At 47.6% G+C, this 15,466-nt stretch overlaps 4 protein-coding genes across 4 annotated transcripts; 1 reads left to right on the forward strand and 3 right to left on the reverse strand.

Annotated features, from left to right (window-relative positions):
• Positions 1 to 624: 624 nt before the first annotated feature.
• On the reverse strand, positions 625 to 968 carry F5891DRAFT_1202233 (uncharacterized protein; the record flags this gene model as incomplete). Its single annotated transcript, XM_041368930.1, has 2 exons — positions 625 to 858; positions 918 to 968. The coding sequence occupies 2 exons, from the start codon at positions 966 to 968 to the stop codon at positions 625 to 627; spliced, it is 285 nt and encodes a 94-aa protein (XP_041216315.1).
• Positions 969 to 3,801: 2,833 nt separating this feature from the next.
• Positions 3,802 to 4,382, forward strand: F5891DRAFT_1202234 (uncharacterized protein; the record flags this gene model as incomplete). The annotated part of the gene is made up of 3 exons (XM_041368931.1): positions 3,802 to 3,933; positions 3,981 to 4,127; positions 4,173 to 4,382. 3 exons carry the CDS (start codon positions 3,802 to 3,804, stop codon positions 4,380 to 4,382), a joined length of 489 nt encoding a protein of 162 aa, XP_041216316.1.
• Positions 4,383 to 4,962: 580 nt separating this feature from the next.
• F5891DRAFT_1202235 (uncharacterized protein) lies at positions 4,963 to 8,571 on the reverse strand (the record flags this gene model as incomplete). Its single annotated transcript, XM_041368932.1, has 9 exons — positions 4,963 to 5,715; positions 5,762 to 5,976; positions 6,021 to 6,233; positions 6,283 to 6,390; positions 6,446 to 6,580; positions 6,632 to 6,742; positions 6,807 to 6,922; positions 6,985 to 8,300; positions 8,350 to 8,571. 9 exons carry the CDS (start codon positions 8,569 to 8,571, stop codon positions 4,963 to 4,965), a joined length of 3,189 nt encoding a protein of 1,062 aa, XP_041216317.1.
• A 702-nt stretch (positions 8,572 to 9,273) lies between these two features.
• Positions 9,274 to 12,809, reverse strand: F5891DRAFT_989939 (uncharacterized protein; the record flags this gene model as incomplete). The annotated part of the gene is made up of 8 exons (XM_041378075.1): positions 9,274 to 9,701; positions 9,752 to 10,086; positions 10,134 to 10,339; positions 10,389 to 10,841; positions 10,890 to 11,773; positions 11,821 to 12,067; positions 12,112 to 12,501; positions 12,693 to 12,809. 8 exons carry the CDS (start codon positions 12,807 to 12,809, stop codon positions 9,274 to 9,276), a joined length of 3,060 nt encoding a protein of 1,019 aa, XP_041216318.1.
• Positions 12,810 to 15,466: the final 2,657 nt, after the last annotated feature.

Genomic DNA, 15,466 nt, shown 5'->3' on the forward strand with positions numbered 1-15,466 from the left:
TAGTCTCATTCTTGTTTTATTTTCGCACTTGGCCTTTCTTTTGAGCTCTGACTCCTCCTTTCAGCTTCACACTTTATATTTTGCATTTTGCCACTCTCTTAGATATGTAGTCGGTAGTCTACAAGTGTGTATGTATGAGACGGTTTAAATCATTATTCAGAGATACTACCTGAAGCCAGCTGGAGACAGGGAAGGCTCAGCAAATACCAGCAGTGACGTCTTTGGAATTGGAGCATCCCACTGCTGGTCAGTATTGATACGAACTGAAATGATGGTTACCTTGCATTTGACACGAGGGATGGTTTCCTTTTGAGAGCAGGGACGGTTGCCTTTTCAGAGCAGGGACGCAGGGATGGTTTCCTTTTGAGAGCAGGGACGGTTGCCTTTTAAGAACAGGGACGCAGGGACGGTTGCCTTTTGAGAGCAGGGACGCAGGGATGGTTGCGCCCCGTGGGAATAAAAGGAAGCAGGGACGCAGGGACGGTTACATACATCTTAAATGAAAAACGGAAGGTGTGAGGTAAGGGATTACCATTTCCGACCAAAAAAGCGGCAGATGGGAAAAAAGGAAGCAGGGACGCCCCATATAAGGAAGGAGCAGGGACGGGGACGGTTTACACCCCCCTAAACCCAGAAACAGATAGATAGTTTGCTCGTTTCCGCGTCGTTTTCAGGGCGATCGTTGTACACGCCGAACTTTAGGGTGTCTCCGATCTGCAGCAGATTGACCCATGCAACGCCAGCTCTGCATTTTGCTACCCGTGAGTCTAACTTTTGCGTCTCCTTGCCTAGGTCTATCTTCGGAGGTGCTGCCTCTATCGGACGCTGATTCAGTAGCAGGTGCGATCCACCTTCATCCTAACATTAGTGTGCCATTGGTTAGTCTTTCCTCGCGCTGATCAATGCCAAACGCTTACTCCTCCAGATCCTCCCTTCTTTCCTCCTCCTTTAGCTTTCTTTGGTGCCATTTAGCTCGAAAATTTGTTGATCTTGTGGGGCAACGCAACGGCAACACGATGGTAAGTAACTAACAGTGAAAATTTTTATTATCCGGCTCCCAGATTTTTGGTTTACCCTAGCCTTCCGCCCTTCGCCCTGTGCCTCTGCCTCATGTTCACTGGAGGTCCGCGAGCATCACGTGATGTTATCACGTGATGTTGTTTTGGCGTCGATAGAAGGTATATATCTTTACTATCTTTATCTTTATCTTTATCATTTATATATGATATATGATATATTATAGACTATTAACTTGTTAACGTCCGCAGATGGACCAGTTCCAAGTGCGGAAATTTACTATATTTATCTGTTCATGTATGTATGTTTGATTCGTTCTTTTGCTCCCGTTGTTCCGCCAATAGACCTGTGGCGACCGCGGACGTTAGAATACATTATACCGTATATTATTCCTATATGATATGATACTTTCTATATGATATTTTCTCCATTTTTCAACGCTATCACAGGTCAACATTAGATATACTATATATGTATTAAGAATTTTTGGTGTGTATAGCCATGAGTTTGTGTGATGTATGTTATGTCATTATGATGCTATAATGTACCAGTTAGATCTACACTTGATATATGCTATATATGCTGTATTTTGTAATGATAGATTACCAAAATGGATTTTGTAGGCCTTCCATTTTCGTTTTTCGGGGCCTAGGGGTTAACATAACCATATATTTAACCGAACCTATTTACAAGAATCCTATATAATGCTGGGGGTGGAGCGAGATTGTGTTGGTATTGCAGAGATTTGTTGATTTTTATTGAATTTGAGTTGTGGTCCGATTGTAGTGTGATGTGACGGAGGGTGATTTTGATATGGGGCTGGGAACTGAGAGAATGCATTCCTGACCCTAAGCATTAACCGAGACACCGAAACCTGACTAACCGAGGCAGCTAACCTCGAAGCTAACATGGGCGGGGGGTGGGGGGGGACTTGAATTTATCCTGTTGATTATCTTTGGTATATTTGCATACAGATGCTATATCTCTGTAAAGGTTTTCTTGGATGCTTGATTTTATGCGCAGAAAGGTGAACGGATGATATGTATTATGTGCGGATGGTTGATTTGCGCAAAGATTAGGCATGCGGATGATGCATTGGCTCTGTTTGATGCTGCCTTTATTTTGCTTGGTTTGTGGGATTGCTGGGGTGCTGCTTGTCTTGCTTGTTGTGTTGGTCGAGGTCAAAATTCTGTTTTGACTTGACTTTGTTTTGCTTGATTTTTGGTTGTATCACTACCGTAAAGATCACTTGCGAATGTCAGAGACAAGGTGTGCGGATGCTAGATTTGATTTGCGGATGGTTCGCATGAATGGCGAATATCAGAGATGAGATATGCGGGTGCTATATTTGATTTGCGGATGGTTTGTATGACTGGCGTTGACTGGCGTTGACTTGCGGATGGTATGCGGATGTCAGAGATGAGGTGTGCGGATGGTACATATAACTGGCGTTGACTTGCGAATGTCAGAGATAAGGTGCGAGGATGCTAGATTTTATTTGCGAATGTCAGAGATAACCGGTGTTGACTTGGGGATGGTGCGCGGATGCTAGAATTTATTTGCAGATTTTATGTTGCTATTATGTTGCTTAATTTTGGACATGCGAGCTAAGGACAGGATCTCATTTTGATTTGGCATTGTTTTGCTTAATTTTGTTGCTACGATGTCAGGTATATTTCCTTGATTTTTGCTGTTTTTGAAGTTCCTTGTATACTGAATTTGACTTGCGAATGTTGCGGAGATTGGAGGAATATATGTATCTGATCCTAACTAACTAACTAAACATAAAACCGACAAGGGCGGGTGGGCGGGAATTGTATCTACACTTTTTGATGTCAAAGATAAGGTGCTCGGATGCTGGACTTGACTTGCGGGTATCAGAGATAAGGTGCGCGGTTGCTAGATTTGATTTGCGGATGGTATGTATGACTGGCGTTGACTTGCGGATGGTATGCGGATGTCAGAGATAAGGTGCGTGGATGCTGGATTTGACTTGTGGATGGTACGCAGATTAAAGGATGTGAAGCGTGGTGTCATAGTATGGACAGAAAATCCTATGCTTCCATAGACTGTTATTCCACTGAAATCGTGATTTTGCTTGTTACTAACACTTGGGCATTCAGATCATTATTTTGCATTTCAGACAGACAGGGGTTATTTATCTACTTTTGGCACTCAAACATTAGTGATCAATAGGTGTTCATCCTTCAGTTCAGTAGTAGATTAGTTCACTCTTAAATCTTGTCTGACAAGGTGCAGTGATGATATGAAATTCTAGCATTCATGCAAATCCTGTGGAACATTCCATGTATTAAGTGATACTAGCTAATTTACATAGTATGCGTTAGTTAATGTTGATGAACGTAGATGGTACAATGATAATATCAGCGTTGTAGTCCGTCCCTATAAAATCAGTACTTCACCGTACGTTAGACTTTCTTCTCTTCCACCACACACCGACGAAAGCTCAACCCTATAAAATCAGTGCTTCACCGTACGTTAGACTTTCTTCTCTTCCACCACACACCGACGAAAGCTCGACCCTATAAAATCAGTGCTTCGCCGTAAGTCACTCTTTCTTCTCTTCCACCACACACCGACGAAAGCTCGACCCTATAAAATCAGTGCTTCACCGTAAGTCACTCTTTCTTCTTTTCCATCACACACTAACGAAAGATAAAAGGTCAACACAACATTTTATACATTCTCTCCTCTCATCTACCACCAACGCGTTAGGAGATGGCTCAGGTAAGTACTAACCGTAGTCTAGTGGCATTACTAACGATGTCTCCTACCCAGCAACAAGGATATCAACCAAACTACGTTAATAACGACCACGCGGCGCCCCAACACTACCAAGCGCTGCCGCAATACAATTACGCTAACCAAGCGCACAATGCCGTGCCGCCGAATCAAGTGAGTGCCCTGTCTGCGTATGCAGGACCCCTCACATGTTCGGCCAGGCGCAGGCGCAGGTACAAGGCCAAGCGCAGGTGCAAGGCCAAGCGCAGGTTCAAGGTCAAGCGCAGGTGCAAGGTCAAGCGCAGGTGCAGGCGCAGGCACAAGATGACCCTGAGGAGCGCGTCTTCGTGGTGACGGAGGAGGTGGAGGTGAGTGTTTCCCGCTAGTGCACTCCGAGTCTCACGGAAATCTAGCGTTTATGGGCTCGGGGCCTAGCAACGGCTCGCGAGAACATCCGTAGAGCCGATGAAGGGCTAGGCAGCGTGCGTCACCCAGCGCACGGAGAGATGACGCGCTACATGCTAGGGTTACTCTTAGAGTTCAGGCGCGCAGAGCTGAGGAGGGAATTAAACGAGTTGGCCGAGGCAGAGTACGTGCTGGCGTTGAGAAATCTTGGGGGATAGTTAGTGAAGGACATCGCAAGGCGTTAGGGTCAGGCGGCTGGTAATAGGACTTACTCTAATCATAAATCCCCACTCATACCATAGTTAATATATCCACGAGCGCCAGCTAGGAGGTTTCATCTGTAAAAGTAGATATGTCAGGATTGGTTTTGTTGATAACAGGTTCTGAATAATCGCCATCTTCCTCCCAGGGCGCGAATTTGAGATTGTGTGGTAAGCGGTGTTACCTGTATGGTTGGGTACACCTTTTCCCCCTCTACATCTGTAGAGGGTCGTCAGAGGCCATTCCCTTTGTGGGTAGCAAAGTATACGTCAGTTAACCTTGCATTGGGATAAAAAGATCGAAACGTACATGCGCATCATTGCCTGTGTTTTGCAGGAATGAAGTGAGGATTTGCAGATGCCTGCATACTCGCTCTAGCGAACGTCTGTTGTGCCCACCTTCGCTTTACCTTCCACTGCAGCAATGTATCTAATACAAAGACGCTACTGTCAGGCTTGGCATCTATGCTGATCTCAATTGCATTCAGTAAAAAGGAGCAAGGGAAATGTAACTAGTTTTGAGACAGGAACGTACTAGTTAGTCTATTACAATGGTATCTATAGCCTCATCGACAGCCTGCAAGTCAACGCGCGCCCAACGATTATCCAACTTTTTCAAATCCCTTGCAATGTCCGCGGCTCTAACCCTGGTGCTCTTTCCTCGAACGCCTCTTGCAGACATGATATCTCGCACAGGCTGGGCGAGGAGTGTGGCAGTAACGGGAACGTAGGCCTCTTCTTCCTCAAGCGGCGGCGGGTCTGATAGATAAGCCTCATCATCAGAAATGAGGCACTTTGATGAGTTAGCGTCAGGACATGAAAAAAATGCGCTCGAGAGCTGAGCATTTAACAAAATTAAAGAGTTCGTGGTGTTTGTTGCGACGGGGTCGAAGGGCGGCGCAGACGTAGACACAGTCAGCGGGATCAAAAGTCTATCGTATAGGACGATACTCCCTTCTTCGTAAAGCCGGAGGAGCGCCCACATGAAAAGGCGTTTCATCCTGACCCGCGGGTGGTTGGGGCCAAAACGGGAGTTGTAACGCTTGCGGGTATGGGCAGCGTTCTGCTCCGGTTCACGCCGCCTCATTTCAGCATGAACAACCCGACTGGCTAGAAGAGCCAGTTCTGGAATCCGGCGTAGATGCAAGAGGGTAAAGGCTGGAGAGGCGGTGTCGAAATGAGGGACATCACTGGGCGCGTGATGGAGATAATGCTTGAGGTACAGCTGAAAGGTGTTGTCAGTGAGATCCGCCGTGTGCAACTGAGACGGGTGCCGAAATTGAGGGGGGTCCTGCCGAACTATGTTAGTTGGGAGTAGTGTGCGGCCAAGTACTTACCGTAGGGTTAGGTAGGATAAAACTGGATGGTTCAGAGGTCGCGCTGTGCGTTAGAGGAGAGGAAGGCTCGGGCAATACACACTTGGATGGCCCGAGGGATGACGGCTTGTCGTCAGGGGAAATCTCAAAAGGCTTTGTGACGGAGTATTTGGACTGGTGAAGTCCGACGACGATCTTCATGTGTTTCCACTGGTCGTTGGTTGATTCACATGGCTCTGAAGGGTCAGAAAAGTGTGTGAGAGAGAAAGAGAAAACGTACTTATGGATTTTGCTCGAATCTGTCGTTTGTCATGGAATTGTACGACTTTTCCAACGACTTGTACCGGGTAGCCGATGGCAGTGACAGGAGGTGGAGGCGGAAGTGGGGGAAGCGGTCCAGGTTTCCATGCCTTTGCTCTGGCATTAGCGTCCATGTGGGCAAAGCGCGGGGGGTGGCGAAGTATACAGTCGATCACCTCTGTCGAATCGTCGACTTCGCGAGCAGGATTAGTAACGGCGCAGCAGGCCAAGGGTCAACTCACTAAGGTACAGCGTCGATGTCGGGCCTACGTCGATCCCCACCACCACGCCAACGATGAGTACTATGCGGCAGGGTATATATCCCAGCCAATAAAAACTGGAATCAGGCGCTGCAGTTGGTTAGTTAGTTTTGAATGAAGGGTCCGCGCGGGATTGAGCACTAACCTTTGCTAATGCTTTGCCTCATAGAGAGAATGTCCCTAACGAAGCATGGGGCGGTCGCCTTGTCGGTGTTGGTCCACTTACAGATCTCCTGTTCAGAGGGAGATGATTTCTTGTTGGACTTTGAGTTGAACGAAACTGAGAAATGACCTGTATGAGTGAATCTCCGGCGTTAATGTGACAACTCACATTCTGAACGTTTGATATCGCTCGACGTCTCTTCAAAACGCACCCGTTTGATAGGGCGCGAATTTTCCATGACTGGTAAAAGGATTGAGTGCGTAAAGCGGGTGATAATCTCTGCGGGAGAGTATCTTCAATACATAGAAATAATGCAATGGATTCTCGCACCTAACTAACAAACTAACCTCAGGAAAAGCTGTAGAGTCCAAAAAAAACGTTTGTGATTCCCCAACAATGTCGCAAAACGATGTGATATAAGTTGAGGAGAGAGAGGGAAATATTACGTAAGCCAGGGGACTAATTGATTTGTAGGGATGAGCGATGCTGATTACATAAGTTACATAATAAGTCACAAGTACAAGTCATCGTCTGGTAGGTAGGACCTCCTACGTAAAATATTCTGCCAGTATGTAAGTCGTAAGAAACGATCATGAGTAATGTAGTTAGGTTCAAATATGTTTGAATTAGTGGGTTCTACGTATACGTCCGTAAGATTAGGCAAGGAACGAGCAAAAAAAGTGGCAACTGCAACGTCGTTGTAAGGCGGGGTGACTCCCACAGTGAGCGTGTTGAGCAACTTGTTGACGGGGAGAAGATTCAAGTCCAATGTATCTAGGCTGCAGTTAAATACAAGCCCGAGATTACGCAAAACACGGCAATGCAGCAGAAGGGACGAGACGCCGGCTAGCGATGCCCTAGGGGGGGTTGACCAGTAGCGAGAACAGCCAAGAAAAAGGCTTTCAATTTGAGGTAAGGCGAGGGAGAGGGAAAGCAGATCGTCATCATCAAAGGCGCACGTATTGAAGCAGCCGAGGTCGATGTGCGTTAGTGAAAATGGATAAAGCGGAGCGATCTTGTTGAGCTCTAGTGGGGGTACGTTGCATGGAACGAAAGTGTGTACAGTCACACTGAAATGCGTTAGGTCAGACGCTGAGAAGAGGGAAACGGCGGAAGGATTGGGCAGGGCAGCCAGGGAGTTGAGGAATTCACCCAGCGCGACGCCGCCGAGCTGGTAAAACAGCGAGATGTTTAATTGCTCACACGGGACCTGGAAACCACGCAACACGATAAGGGCAGTGGTGAAGGCTTCGTTGTCTTGCGAGCCGTTCATGAAGCTCCCCCGAAATGCAATCCCAAAAGACAGAAGGGGATGATGGAAATTAGGGGTATTTGGCGGCAAGTACACTTGGCCATATATGACCACCGTCAGGTGGAGTAGTGAGGGATGCATAAATATTGGTTGCATATCCTCAATCAAAGGGACTTTAAGGGAGCGAAGGGTAGGGAAAAGGTGAATGTTTCGAACGAGATGACGAACGGGTTGGCCAAGTTCGAGCCAGGCGAGGTTTCGGAGGGATGGAAGTGTACTGAGGACACGAGAGAGAACAGGCTGTGAGTGACCGTACAGGTCTGGGAGGATGAGCGTTTGAAAACCGCTATTGATGATGTACGGCAGGATTTTCAGAAGAGGACTGCTGGAGTCGGCTAGTCGCAAGTAAGTCAGGTGCGGAAGGAGGGGGGCATCAGATCTAGAGGCATGGCAAAGGAATATGGATATGAGAATGTCGACCGCCTCAACACTGAGACAGCCTGGACGTGCCACAATCGTGCGAATGCGAGGGGCATAGAGATCGACGCGGTCAAGTTGGCATGGTGAAGGGAGCCAAGAAAACGTCTAATGCGACGTGAGGATTGTGCATATAGAGAATAATGAAAAAACTCACATAGCGCCAGTTTCCATTTGGATGGAGATGCCTTTCCACCACTTGCTCCGGCATTAGGTGAAGCAAGGGTGCGGGAGAAGGCAACTCCTGCCATAAGACCGTCAGGGCGACGTCGCTAACGAAACTATTGACTACTAGCAGGGGGAGCAAGTGGCGCCAACCGTCAGGGCTGCTGTAGATCAACTCGCATATTGCGAGCATGACTTCGTACGGGAAAGGCATGGGTAGTTTTTTTTCTGGGCCGGGCGCTGGCTACTTAAACTAGCCGGTATCTTGAAGATCAGGCAATTTGAATATTCTGTCAATCCGAGGGCTTCTCGTTAGAGGTTAATCATGTCCAGGAGGTTGTGGTTCTTCTTGATCGAAGTGATGGTGGCCATGCTTCTTCGATGGTTAACAATTTGATACAGTGACCGGCGGTGAATAAAGCAGGCAATATACATACTTGTCAAGTCCATTACTGACCGCAAGGTTCCTCAACCCTGTCAGAGTGAGCCAAACGTTGGCCCCCGCTCAATCTCACGTAGATAGTTGTGGGCGAAGCGCAGTCGAAATATCACGTAGATCTCTTGACAGCGAGCCCACGTTGGATTCAGACTTCAGGGAGGCCGCCTGAATGCCAGGCAAAGCAGGGAGCCCTAACTCCCTGAGGTAATCTAGGATCGAAATCTTAAAGAGTTAGCGCGTAAATTGCTTGATTAATTTAAACGTACCTTAGGGAGGATGCTCGGAAGTAAACTACCCCATTGCATTGTATATATCCTAATCAGCGTAACGTGTCAAAATTTAATCGAAGTTCACCTCGACTTCGTGGATGAGATCACACAGCGATCACAAAACTTGCGCGCCAAGGGACCTGCATTATATACAACAGTATGAAATAGACCAAATGTAACTAAATTGTATAGTACAGTACCTAATGTACTATGCCTGTACAGGCTCTACAACGCAAACCTGATCGAAACGAAGATTGACGGTGACGCTAGAGTCACGCATCAACTTCAAGTCTACATTACTGCCCTTGACGTTACATTTGGAAACAGTTAAGATATTTCCCCGATACGACCCATCCAAAATAAAACATTCTTGTCCTTTCTTGCGAGGATCAGCGGGGGTGAGATCGTCTCCGGGAATGAAATAATGCTGCATTGCGCCTCCTGCAGTTTTAGCTGTACACCTGACGGCGACGGTGCCCTTGGGCGCTGGGCCATCCTGGCCGACAAAGGGATCGGGGCACTCGGTCTGCACCAACCGTTTGTGTAGCCGACCTCCGTGAACACCGGGAGCAACTTTGAACAGGGCGCGATAAGCAAAAAAGCTCGAGGAAAACTCCTGCAACCATGATGTCGGACCTAAAAAAATTTAAAAACCAAGCAGTGCATTGTCTGATACGAAGGCTTACCGGCTTTTTCTGAAAGTTTTCGAGCGGCGGCCTCGATAATATTCTCGACATCGAGGTTGTCGACAGCCCAAGGATCAGGCGTCGTGGACGCAAGATCAGTTACCGGATCGTTGTTGGACGTTGGAGGATCGTCATCCTGGGCATCGGACCAGGAAGTCCAGGCGACACCGGACGAAGAAGTTGATGGACCTGGATCAGCCCTGGACGGTGCGAGTCTTTCAGGTGGTGGCGTGACACTTCGCGTTTTGGGCGTTATGAAGGAGCGTTTGCGCATCTCGCAGAATAACAACATGTCGTTATAGTCGAGAATTGCACCGTTAAGCCTCATGCCGTATCTAAAGGACGTCAGTAATTCGACGACCTAGAGTGAAGAATAACTCACTGAGTGGCGACGTCGCAGGATGGGAGCGTGGTACGACGTTGACCGTGCACCGCGACCGTGCATTTGCCAAGATTGACATCGTACAGGGTACCTCTGTAACCTTTCTTGCCTCCCCCGATAATGTAAACCTCTTTGCCGGCCTGTGACCTGAACGTGTCCGTACTAACGTTCTGCGTCTTCATCACAAAACTAATAGGAACGTCAAGCTAAAAAAGAGTTAGATATGCTTTATGTGAATGCAAAGGTTAGACGTACGAGCGACTGATCGCTGTCAGATATGAATTGTAAACGAGCTTGAATGAAGTCCACCGTGTGGACTATGCCTTTAGCCAAATACTCGGGCCCACGGGCGACGCTGACAGAGTCGCCAGGCCTGATGTCGTAACCCCTCTCCTTAGTGAACTTGAGGGTGGGGGGAAGGCGTGTGCGCTGAGCCATAGCCACCGGAACTGAGATGCGCGGTGACCTGAAGTCGTTTTCGACGGTCAGCGGATGGTTGGTATCTCTAAACCACAAAATCATCCCCCCTGGGGTGACCCATTCTACCACACCAGACTTTCCAACGTCTTCTCCTGCTACAACTTCTATGTAATCGCCAATTTCAATAGTCTGATTTTCTGGAGGAGGCTCGATGTACTGAGTGATAACTTGTCCTTGAAGCGAATGCCTCAAAGGACGGCGATCCAGGTAATATTGGGAGACTTGGACCTACATAATCGTTAAAGACAGCATGATTTTAATTTTAATAATACGTACTATTTCGTTAGTGATGCGTTGACATACGTCAACCATATCTCCCGCTTTGGAGAGAATATGGCCTTCGACGCCCAAGTATGCGCCGGCGACCACTCTAATTTCATCGCCCACCCTTAAAACTCGCTCTACGTCATGGAGGCGAGCTTGAATTTCATCACGAACGCCGTCGTGTTTGATTTCTAAGCTAAGCGAACCGCCGGATGTGTGATCCACCGCTAAGACCGTACCGACCTCTGAAGGGAATTCTCCCCGAATAAAACGCGCACAGTCGCCAGATCGCAACATCTGCAAAGAAAATGAAATTTCCGTCTTCTTGACGAAGGGGAGATCAAAGCCGGATTGGCGATGGAGACGAATGTCATCGGGGTGCGGAGTGCAGACCTGTTCGATGTTATAGCGAAGGAATTTTTTTTGAAGAAGTCCGCCGTAGTACTTCTCTCCTTTGAAGGACCACCCTACGACTATACCGCTCCGGATAATGTCCGTCATGGACCCATCGGCTGGAATGCGGGATTTATCAAACAACGCGACCGATCCTTTGGCCATAGGATAGGGAAAAACTCTGGGCGGAATCAACACCGTGACGAAGTCGTTCGACTGGTCGGGATCGAAGACGTATGCAACGTCACCTTTGTATTGGCCGGCCTTAACTCGGACCCAGGAGCGGTCGGGAAGTTTGAGTGTGGCGCGTTCAAGTGACTCGGCTTCCTCTTCGGAGATGCGGTCCCATTTCTTGACGGTTGCAGAGTAGGTATCGGAGAGGCAGAGGAATATGGTTTTGGGGCTGTCGGACACGACGTATAGCTGTCCAGGAGACCAAGGCGACACTTTGACAATAAAGCCGTTCCTCTGGAGGTGATCAGCCATAAATTGTGTGACGGTTCCTGTACGATGTCAAGTCCAACCCTAGTTAGTAAAAAAACAAACTCACGTTGAACGTGAAACAGATACATCTTGGCTTGAACATGAATTCTTGAGGAGCTGGGCGCGTCGCCCGTGTATTTGTCCTGGAGCCTGTCAACCGCTGTCGAAAATTTGTGTTTGGCAGCGGGCAACTGCATGACAGTGTGCGATCGCGATGAAACGCCGCCTGCATCCTCCCTCTCTTCGAACACCAAGTCTTCCTCCTCCTCGTCTTCCTCGTCCCCTGCTTCGAGATCGAGAAATATGCTTTTATACTGAAACAAGTCAGATGTGATTGACAATAAATCTGAGAGCTTACCTGACGCGGAGGATGGTCTTTTGACCTGGTTGGATTATTCGGCACATATTTCAGCCTGACCGATCTAAAGTTTTGTAGGGAGAGGCGATCGTTTTCATCGCCTGAAAACAAAGCGGTCGTCGCTTCCGCCCATTCGTCCGCGATAAATCGCTCGCCGAGGTAATCGTCCATTGCCTGGAGAGTCTCGCCGTAACTGGCGGTTTGGGAGGTGAGGAAACTCTCTAGTATATCCCATGCATGGGGATCCGCTAACGGAGAGCCCAATTCCGAATCGCCTGCCTCAACGTAAGTAACAACACGAATGCATCGTTTGACGGTGCTTACTTTGACTTCTGGCGCGTTTCGCGCAAGGTTCTTCATCAGATGTACTGACGGCGCGTTTAGGCATTCCTAAATGTATACTTTAGTTGATACTACTCAAACTTCAATTGAACGAACTGCATACTTGAAAAACACAAGGTCCAATCAAAGTAACTAAATACTAGCGTTTGTATATGTACTGTGAGCTGATGGAGGAAGAAAAGAGACCAGCAATCGCAAAGGTCAGCAATTTATAGGGAACACCGATTTGGGCTGCTTACCAAATAACATGGACAATAGGGCGTAGCGGACTTGATGAACGTTGTGGACAGTACGCGGAAGTATCCGAACAATGGGCGACGCGAGATGTGGAGAGCGCAAATTTTTAAAATGAACATAATGAGCGACGCGACGCGCGCGGCATGTGGTGGACATGCATGAACTTTATTGATGCGCGACGCATTTTACTATTAGAAAAACAACTACATTCAACTACTACGTCGTCCAAAATTCTAACACTAGTAATACCAAAATGGCGAGGTGGATAATGTTAGTGGGAAAGGCGCAACGGATGCCATCAGCGAACTTCATATAGGGATGACAAATGATAATTAAAACTCCGCCGGAAGCCCTGCAAACGCAAACATGAGCCTTAATATATAGGGATCAGCGATGAGTTAACTTACCAAGAATTGTGACCACACGCTATTGAGTATTGTCCGACGCGTGATCATTTCCTGTATCGTACAGTACGTTGTGGAGTTGAAAAAGGCGTGTAAAACGCAAAGTTGGTATTTTTAGAGGGATAACTATTTTGGGATGCTTACCAAGCATCGTAGCCACTGTGGGCGTAGTGAGCATTGTACAATAGACGCGTCTCATATATGACGTTGCGTCATTTTTTAATTGCGCGTGCTAAAACACGCGATGCGTCGACAAATATGACGAGATTAAATACGCGTCTAGAGGTGAATTCTAAAAATATTTGGGGTGGTATAAGAAAAATGGGAAAGTATCTAAGAATAGCAATTTGACGCGAGGAGGTATGTGGAAGGTGGAAAAAGGCAACCTGTCGCGTCGACGAGGTTCATATAGGGATAGCCTATTGTCATTCAAACTCCGCCGGAAATTAGCGTGAACCAGTTCCAATTTTACAACGAATACAAAGAATAACGAGGACACAGGTCGAAGTCTTGCTATCTATTATACCGGGATTAAACATGTTCGAAAATTAAGTTGACACGAGCGAACCTCCTATAAGGAGCCAAAGGTATCCTTCATGAACTTTAACGCAGTAGCATTTGCTGTAACCTTTGCACTTGTCAGTGAGGAAGCCTTCTCAATGAATAAACTGACCTTCTTCGGCTCGAACCCCAGGACCTGTAATCCTTGCAGGGACTGGGCGCGAGAAAGAGCGACATATAGTTGTCCTATCGAAAATATTGACTCAGGACGCTCCAAGAGGGAATGACGATGTTTACCAGGGGAGAACGTGCGGGAACAATCTACAGAAACCTTCTGAAAACCAGAACCTTGGCTTCTGTGAACGGTCATCGCCCACCCCAAAGAAAGAGGAACCTAAAACAACCGTTAGCAATAGGACTGATCAGTAAACGTGCGGTTACGACTTGAATTCGAGACGCTCTTATTGTTTTCCCGCGTTCTTCATAATCAAACGTGAACTCTTCATCTAAAACAAGAACGTGTTCGTGAGTATCCGCTTGCATGAACTTTACAAGAGGAAATAGATTTTCTTTACGACCTCCAACAGCACGACGGCTGCCTGGCTGGGCACGAAGAGGTCTGGAATTCTCATCAACTTGGACGTCACGGATGCTGAACAAAGTCTGCGGTGAGGAGGACCTATCGTCTTCAGATTGTACATCGTATGATGTGTAAAATCCGAGTACGACTCCTGGGCTGCCGTTGTGTAGTCCGTTACCGATATTCTTTCGCAGGATGACCTGCGCTCCTGTCTTAAGTTTGACTAAACGTTCGGCCGGCCCGTTGTTGACGAGCTTTTTGGCATGGTCAGTCGAAGCGTCGTCTATGCATGTGTACCTCGTCGAGTGACCCGGTATCTTGCTCAAACGTTCCTCATTTGCGGCGTTTGCATGTGAGCGAGTGCAAAAGAGAAGGACGACCTCGACGTCAGGCAAATATGCGCGTGGAATTTGTCGCTTCAGGGGCCTAAGGATGTTGGCCGTTAGATCAGACACCTTGCCGATGCGTATCTCTTGTAAAATTTTGATGAATCCTGGCAGTCCTGTTGTTTTAAGTTAGCATCAGTGTGGTCATCGGAACCTACTTGGACTCTGCTGGCGGTAGGCCGTAGTCAATCTAATATTCTGCGTGAACGTATCCATCCATGACGTGGACATGAAAGCAAAATCAGGCGAGGAATTCTTGGGGGTAACGGGGGGTAACTGTAAAAAATCGCCCGAGGTAATAAGCTGGTTGGTCTGGTGAGTTTATGTCTGCACAGAACGATGGTTACGCACCTGGATATTTCCAAAAGGAATATCCTTCTGCCTTATTTTTCTCCCGATCATATCCAAGCAGGATATAAAGAATCCAGTGACCAAGGAAACTGGGTTGCCGTGGCGGTGGGTAAAGTAGGCTAGGGGGGCAGACTTACTCTCATCCACAATAAGCACTTTGGCTTCTATCCAACGCGCAACCGCCGAATTGTTGTTGATAACCTTTTTCAAGGCCTGTTCGGTGGTTGTCTCGCAACCCGTGAGCCCAGCCCACGAATGAATCGTTTGTCCTGGTGTGAGGGTAGGGATCGATCTTGATAAGAATAGTTCAAACTTACCCTGTATCTTGTTCGCAGCAGCCCCTGTACTCGCGGTAACGGCCACCTCGTGCTTGGAGTACTTGGTTAACAAGTATTCAATGATTTTGATGACGGTAAAGGTTTTTCCCGTTCCTGAAAAACATTGAGTACATCAACTGAACTGGGCGTAAAACTCACCAGGATCACCGGTCAGGAAGAAACTGGTTCCATTGCGAGTGAGATCTAGCGCGGCCCGTTGCTGAGGGTCGAGCGTGG

The sequence above is a fragment of the Suillus fuscotomentosus genome, assembly GCF_016647785.1.
Source record: "Suillus fuscotomentosus strain FC203 chromosome Unknown F5891scaffold_368, whole genome shotgun sequence".
NCBI classification, from domain to species: domain Eukaryota; kingdom Fungi; phylum Basidiomycota; class Agaricomycetes; order Boletales; family Suillaceae; genus Suillus; species Suillus fuscotomentosus.